This window comes from Diabrotica undecimpunctata, chromosome 5, assembly GCF_040954645.1.
Source record: "Diabrotica undecimpunctata isolate CICGRU chromosome 5, icDiaUnde3, whole genome shotgun sequence".
NCBI lineage: Eukaryota > Metazoa > Arthropoda > Insecta > Coleoptera > Chrysomelidae > Diabrotica > Diabrotica undecimpunctata.
In genome coordinates, this window is record NC_092807.1 from 2,534,759 (window position 1) to 2,543,378 (window position 8,620).

Genomic DNA, 8,620 nt, shown 5'->3' on the forward strand with positions numbered 1-8,620 from the left:
AGGAAGAAAGACAACAACTTGTCGCAGAATTAAAGCATCGCATCTTAGGTACTGAACTGCAGCAAAAAAACAAGCTCTTACACCACAACAGAAGCAATTAAGGCTTTTATTTGCTTTAAACCATCAGCTACAAAATCAAGGTGTTTGGGACAGGGTAATTTTTATAGATGAAAAAATTTTTAGTCTGATAGATTTGAAGAAAGCGTTTGATAGAGTGAGAATTCGGGACGCGATACATCTATTATATGAAAAGGGAATATCACTGGATTTAGTAAAAACCATTGAGAATATATATAAAGATAACATAGCTATGGTAAGATGTAAAGGAAAACTATAGCAACCTATCAAATATGAAACTGGCATTAGACAAGGAGATTCACTGAGCCCATTAATATTTAATCTTATAGATGAAATCATAAAGAAAGTTAAAAAAAGAAGAGGATATAGAATGGAAGAAAAAGGAAATAAGGATAATATGCTACGCCGACGACGCCATAATAACAGCCGAAAATGAAGATGACCTACAAAGATTAATTAAAGAATTCGAAGATACGGCGCTCATATGCAACATGGAGATCTCAACAGAGAAAACTAAAACGATAGTGATATCAGCGGAACCGAGACGATGTAAACTAGTCGTAAATAACAAAATAATAGAACAAGTGATGGAAACTAAATACTTGGGAATAAAACTGTCAAGCTACGGAAAAGTGGAAGAAGAAGTACAAAAACAAGTGAACATGGCAAACCGAGCAACAGGATGTGTCAACAACACATTCTGGAGAAACAATTACCTCACAACGGAAACGAAAACCAGGATATATAAATCAACAATAAGACCGATAATGACGTACACAGCGGAAACAAGAGCAGATACGACGAAAACACAAAGACTACTGGAAACAACAGAAATGAAAGTCTTACGAAAAATAACAAACCAAACTCTAAGAGACAGAGTAAGAAGTGAGGAAATACGAGCGAAATGTACTATAGGGGAAATAAACGCGTGGACCAAAAGAAGAAAAGTGGAATGGAATCAACACATCCAAAGAATGACAGAAAATAGAATAGTAAGAATTGCAAGAGACACATCGCCAAATGGAAGAAGATCATTGGGACGACCAAGGAAAAGATGGTCAGACAACGTCAATTGAGGCTAAAACCCGAAGTAGAACAGGCATTAAGCCTATTTATAAAGTAGGAAGAAGAAGAAGAAAATTTTTCAGTCTTCTAAAGAGGGCAAAATTGAGGTGTATATGCCAGATAATAATAAATTTAATCCTCTATATGTTGATAGATATCGAGCAGCTAATCATTTTAGCGGCAATGTATGGGGATGGATTTCATTTAGAGGAATGGGAATGGTACAGCGTATTGATGGCAGGTTTGTTGGGCAGACTTATTTGAATATTTAAAAAAAAACATCATGTTTCCCAGTGTAGAACAGTTGTATTCAGAAAATAATTTTATCCTTCAAGATAATTGTCCTGTTCATACTGCAAATATAATAAACCAGTGGCTCCAGAATAACAACATCGAAACCTTACCATGGCCCAGCTACAGTCCAGATTTAAATCCAATCGAGAATGTGTATGGGGTTATTATAAAACGGTTGTATCGGCGTAATTTTATACCTCAAAATGCTGAAGAGCTGTGGCACGGTATACAACAGGTTTGGGAAGAGCTCTCTGAAGAAGACAATTTCATAGTTCCTTTCACGCAGATGGACCGAAGACTACAAGCTGTTATCAATGGTGATGGAGATATTACAAAATATTAATTTTACTTTTACATACCTAAATTTAGTATAGTTTTGGTCTTCCAGACCCTTGCTGAGACTTTCTTGTTCCCTCCATTTTTTATTAATAGAAAAACTGTGGTTCTGCCTACGTTAAAATGTTTTGATGCCTCTGATAGTGCCCAGTTCTTTTAATTTGCTTACAATTCTTGCTTTAATATATTGTTAAGTCGTTTGTTATATTTGTTAATAATAATAAAAATAATAACAACAACTCTAAAAACCATCATTTATATATGTACTCTTTATAAAATGAAAGAATTCAAAATATTATCAAAATTTAGACCTTAATAATTATTACAATTTATGAAGTAACATATATGTTATCAATTGTTTGTTGTTTGTTTGTTTATTGTTTGTCTCTCATAATAAATATAATATAATATCAGAACAATCAAATACACTGCTCAAAATGATCAAATCTTACTAAGAGTCGTGTCAGTTTTTTATGAACCAGCTGTACAGTACAGATACAGTATTCGTTACTATAGTAAAATATGCTAGTATTTCTGTACCAGACACATCTGAAGAAAGATTTTTTAAATCATAATCTAATAATTACCGTGAATATCGTAAAAACTATTGAAAATATCTACGAGAACAACAGGATGGAAATCAGAATAGGTAGCCACCTTAAGAAGTCTATAGACACAGGCAACTGAGTTAAACAGGAGAACTCACTAAGCCCTCTGCTCGTCAATTTAATTATTTATATTTAAAAATACTCGTAGACCACACAACATTGATATCCCAAGATTAAAATAGTCTACAAAAACTGATCTAGACAACACAGGTGTATTGTGTGTATAATGGGCTCAACAAAGACTATTGTAATCGACGGAGATGAAAAAATACTAAGAATAATTCAGTAAATACGCTGAGACCGAAAGAACAGTGAAAATCTAAGAAGAAAATGCAACTTATAATGCAAGGTATAAGTGACTGAACAGAAAAAATAATGTATCAGCCTATCGCGCAATAACGAAGTGACAACATTCCAGGTAGGTATTACTCCGCTAATGAACAAACAGAATTGCTTATAAAAAAGAAGAAGAAGAAAAATTGTATTTAGTTAGACATAAATATGATATACCTACTTGCCAATATATACTCATTTTCATGCAGGTTTTAGAATCTAGATTCAAAAAATTTTTCTTTCATAAATTATATAAGTAGACACCTATTAATTAAAAAACTAATTAATATTAATAAGTAACAGTGTTTAAGCAAAATAAACCCCCTTCGGCATTCCAGGAAGTCCAAGTCCCTCTCGGAATGATACCGACTTATTTGAAGCTGTCAAGAAAGAATCCTAACCTATAATTACCTACCTGAGTTCATGTTGGGAACCCCGAAAGGTGCGGCGCCTTGGAACATGGGCCCAGGTCCTCCGAACGGGTTCACCAGTCCTTGATGGGACCAGTTAGGATGCGCGGCCTGGTACACTGCTGCCGCAAGAGCCGAAAAAGGCGTCGGCCGGATGGGACCTTGGCTCAGTAGCGAATCTTTGGAAAAGTCTCTTTCGCGGGTGTCTCTTTGAGAGAGATAATCGCTCTCTTTCGACGGAGAGTCTTCTATTTTGCTCTCGGCGTTTAGATCTTCCACGTCCACTATGGAATCTTCTTGGTTGGAGTCGTATTCATCGTCGGAAGAGTGATGCGTCGGGCTGGATGACGGGATGGTGGATGAATTAGGCGACACTGACTTGGAAGGCCTCGTGTCGGCCAAGAGGGAAGCTACACTAAAACTAATATGTCCGTTTTTAGCCGACTGAGCATCGTTAGTTGCTTTGTCGCTAATATTTTGCATAGTTTCACCGTTCTTAGCGTCTAAGGTATCCAAATTTTGGACAGTCATTATTTGGGCACTGTCGAGAGGGTTTTTTAGCATAAGTCAAACTAGGGAATAAAGGACACCACTGTCACGTAAACATAAGAACCAGAAAAACACGTTATACACTTCATTTAGATATAATATTATATAATAACCGACTTATACCCAAAGGTGTTCAGGTTAAACTGATGAGAGAACTGTTTACAGTTAATATCAGCGATGAGGCGGGGCTTTTAGGGGCGGCTCGCTTAGTCCCGCCTAGCGTTTAACTGCGTTATTAAGCAAATCAACCAATCACCGCCGGTTGTCCTTAACTACAAGCCAGCGGCTCAAGCGAATAGTCGACTCTCTCACATTTTCCCCCTACAGCACGAACGATATTCGTCTGGTTAGCTGTTTGATACCTTTATTTTGTTTCTGTCCGGATTTTTATTACTATAACTGCTACTTAAAGAGCTTACACTTGTTTATAGTCGTTAAAAGAGGTCTTTCGAAATTGTTATATCTTAATTACAGAGGCGAAAGATGGACTTATTCATTTCGGATGGGTTTTTTACGGCCTCCATATTGAATTTGTAACGAGATCGTTATGCCTACTGTTAAAATTATTATTGGTTGTTGCTCAAGAAGATCGTTAAAGACTAGAAATGGGCGCAACATCGGTAAATTGTTTGTTTACTTTGATTTAAAAAGCCTTTTGGAGTTTTTTATGGTTTCTGGCTGTACAGGTGAAACCAGGAGCAAGTAATGGAAAATTATAATAGCGATAATATATTTATCTGTATAACTAACAAACTCATATTTAATCATTATAAATTACAAAACATAATTTAGTCAAACAGTTTTTTTATGGCATACATATACTGAAACTGTTTTCTTTTAACTTGTGACTTATGTTTAAATATTGTATTTCTATGAGAACAAACCACAATTGATTGAGCATAGACTTTCGTCATTCAGCCAGTTTCAATAGATTATTGAATTTATTCCTCAGAAAAATACACAATGATAGATATATAAATATTTTTAAATAGGCAAAAAGAAATAAAATAAGACTTACTCACAATCAGTTTAATTTTACTACCTAAGACGACCGGTTTCGCTTTCTACAATTTGCAAAGCATCTTCAGGTCAAACGGTACAAAGTAAATTAAATGATGCCTGTACAAGAATTATTAGTTAATGATTCGGGAAACATAGTTCAAATTATCCTGTATTGCTGATTATGGGTGATCTTCGGTTTTTATTGTAACTGTTTGATAATTAGCGGGGAAGTTTCTTGAGGGGAGAGATGTTAACAAATGAAATAAGAATAGGGTATTATGTGATTGTTTGTTAAATGAAAGTGATGTTTTATATTATTTAAATTGTTAAAAGTTATTTATATTTATTCGAAAGATATATTTTAGAAATATGTGTTAATTTATTGAATTTTTTTTAATAAAAGGACAGTTGTATGACAATGAATGAAATTAGATGTACAATTTTGTGGGTGTGCAATTTCTTTAACTTGTAATTATCAAATTTTTTGATAAAGTGAATTTGATTTATTTTGTCAGAAAATTGTGATGTCAGATATGTTAAAATTATTAAAACAAAAACAGTTAAGTACACATAGGGACAAACAGAAGACAATTAAAACGACAAAACAGACATTAAATTTAAAAGGGGACACTTATTGGCACTACATCACTTTGTAGGAGAGGAACTGGTAAAAATTGAGTTTTTTGTTGTCTACTAGATTTTTAAGAGGCCACCTTTGTTAGGTCTCACATTAATCCGTTTGTAGATTCTCCCATATCAAGCACCTGAACAATAAGTTCAATTACTTTCAGTAAAGCTCTAGTCGTTGAATCTTTTCCTTCACTTCTTCTGTTTGTCATTTTGCCCTACATAAAATCCCTTAGTAGTTTTCGTCTCTCATGATGTGGAGACTCTTAGCTCCAAGGATTTCAACTTCCTGATTTTTATGGAATTTAAAACGTTGCATTATTTTCCTAGTTGTTCGAAAACTCGTGCGTTTGTTTTCCGATCCATCCGTCGTTGATTAGTTTTTTCTAAATCAAACTGTCTACTAGATATACCTAGATAAATGATTTACTATCCAAATAATTTGATATACGGTCTTTAATTAGGATTTCAAACATTTTATCTATTATTGGTATTACTTATAGTTAGGAGATTATAATCACCTATCTGGTGTATTTAAATTACCTTTTTGATAAATTGGAATTACCTACTTTTGATATTTTTTATAAATTATTCCAAGTAACCTCATTAATATATTTAATGAATATTATATAGTGGTTTAATACCTAATTATATTTAAAGCTTGCTTTATAATTTTACTGTTAAATCTATAATAATGAAGACATGAGAATTTTTTAACTTGAGTATGCATTTTTTACATTATATGCTAATAAAGGAGCCGTGAAGAATAAACTCGATCTTCTAGGTAGTTATTTAGAGAATAGAGTCAAAACGTATCGAGCAATGGAACATTTGGGTATACCAAAAAAATTGTTCAGACTAGTAAAATAACACTAAATAACTCGACTTGTGAAATTGCTTGGCGAGGTCACATTTTCAGATCAATTTACGGTAGCAAAAGGCTTGAGATAGGGAGACCCTTCATTCACTACATTATTCTTCAACTTCAACAAGCAAAGAAGTACAGTTTGGTTTTCGCATCTATTTGTATTTTCATTGTAGCTTTCTTGTAAATATTATGTATGAGCATTTTGTATCGGGAGTCTATCCTGCAGTTGTTTATAGCTCTCTCTATTGCTCAAAGTTCTATGGAGTCGAAAGCCTTTTCATAATCAACGAAGCCAATGTATAAGTTCAAGTAATATTGATTGGATTTCTCTATTAGAGATAGTATTTAGAGGAAGTAAAACAAAAGATAGGTGGAATAGAAGAATTAACAACGAATTAATGGCTTTGTACAAAGAATCTACTATTACACCAGGTTTGTTAAGTCGCTAAAGATCAGATGGTTATGACATCTAAAAAGAATGGCAGGGTCCATAATGCCTAAACTAGTTATGATCAGAGAAACTAATCGGTCCCAGAAGAAGAGGTACATCAAGAAATTTATAATTTATAATAGACAAACAGTAGGCAGCATCACATATAAGGTATTGTTATGTTTAAGATAAATAAAAGACATATGACAGTCATCAATGATCCATGCTAATTACTGATAGGTAATAGATTATCTACCAAGATACCACAAACTTCCATGTAAAATGAAAAATTCTCAGTGCAAATTGAACCAAGTTAAAATTGAAAATGCCATACCATCCAACTACATAGTCCAGGGTGACACTAATAACGTAACAAAAAACTTCTCATCGATTCTTATGCAAATTTTCCAAAGCACAATAAAAAAAAACAAGATAATCAAATGGAGTCGAACCAAGATACCACGCACAAGAAAATCTAGTAGATTTGTATAGATTTTTAAGATTCTTAGTAGAATGCTTCGTCAATAAATAACATCAAATTGGGTCCTATCATAGTAGTAATTTGAAACAACAAATATTTGGAAGCAAATAGTAAAGTTAGAATAAATAAGACTTATTAGATCTACTATAACACATATATAAACGAGAGAAGACATAAATAAAACTAAAAAATGCTTGGTCATGTGAGAAGGATTTGGTGAAAGTCTTAACTCATACACGGTCATAGAAAATTCCATGACCGTGTATAAGTTTTATGGAACCATACATTTGTCTGACAAAAATCTATAATTACACTGTATATACTTAGAGGCTATGTAGCTGACAGATACTATATTGTATTAAATACTGCATATATTCTATTTGACTAATTTTTATAAATGGGATTTGATGCTTATAGAATATAGGCCACATAAAAAAATATAATCAAGATCATCCAGGTTATTGCGATCTTTTCAATCATCGCCCTCAATCACTTTTATTTTAAATACATGACATTGGTAGTATGCATGATCAAATCGTAGTGGCTTTACGATGGTGATACATTTACGTAGAGTGCTAAGATTCTCTTGTTTTTAATTTATTTCCTATAACCGAAAATAGCACATACTCAGAAAAATTTTCTGCAATGCAGCTGAATTTTCAGTTCTCAAATCCATTTAGATTGGCAGATACGTCTAGTAGGTCACTCACCCTGAGACACTCAATATAAATATATCAGTTAAGTTTTAAAGACTTTTCTGAATTTAATAGGTCATAACGTAAAAAAAAGTACAAGACGTGTAACAGTTAACAGGCAATGTTCCGCATTAGGAAGCAGTGATTTACGGCAAAAATGCTGGTAATGAGCTTATCTATCTAAGATGAGTGTACAGGTATCTAAAGGATGCCAGTGAGCAGTTACCCACGACAAACTGATAGGTGTCTTGAAGCAGTTGCACCAAGTTCTCTGTATTATCAAAAATTTGTATCGATATCAATGTGCAAACATACTAATGGGTCAGAATAAGACGGAAGTAGTGAAAATACGACGTGGAATGAGGAAAGGGTGTACTTACATCGCCCCTACTTTTTATATGAACTGCGAATTTAGTTTCAAAGAAGTCTTAGATAATAGTTGCAGGCTAAAATCAACGAGATCAATGACAACAATCTAAGATACGCAGACGACACGGTATTGATTTACCTAGTAAAATAGGGGTTAACGATAACTGGAATATAAGCAAAGCATACACAGCAATTTTCCACATTGCTATATGACATGGAGAACTGGACTCTTACAGCAACACTAATGAAAAAAGTTAGGCTTTTGAGATGCGGATTTACCGACGAATATTGCGGATAAGTTGAGTTGATCGAATAACAAATAAAATAGTTTTACACCGAATGAAAAAGAGCAACAAAAACAATAAAAATTCGAAAGTTACAATTTGAAAATCAGATACATCGATTCTTTCATAAAAATTTTCACCAACACCTGACCATTTAGCATCATCCATTTTAATTAAATCTTTCATAATTA

The 8,620-nt window shown here is 33.5% G+C and overlaps 1 protein-coding gene across 1 annotated transcript in view; it reads right to left on the reverse strand.

The window, feature by feature from the left end:
- LOC140440981 (muscle segmentation homeobox-like) overlaps positions 1–3,796 on the reverse strand; it is a 173,728-nt gene extending 169,932 nt beyond the window's left edge. Inside the window, exon 1 of the mRNA XM_072531342.1 lies at positions 3,130–3,796. Coding sequence (XP_072387443.1) covers positions 3,130–3,688 — 559 coding nt within the window. The 5' untranslated portion in view covers positions 3,689–3,796. The remainder of the gene's footprint in view (positions 1–3,129) is intronic.
- Positions 3,797–8,620: the final 4,824 nt, after the last annotated feature.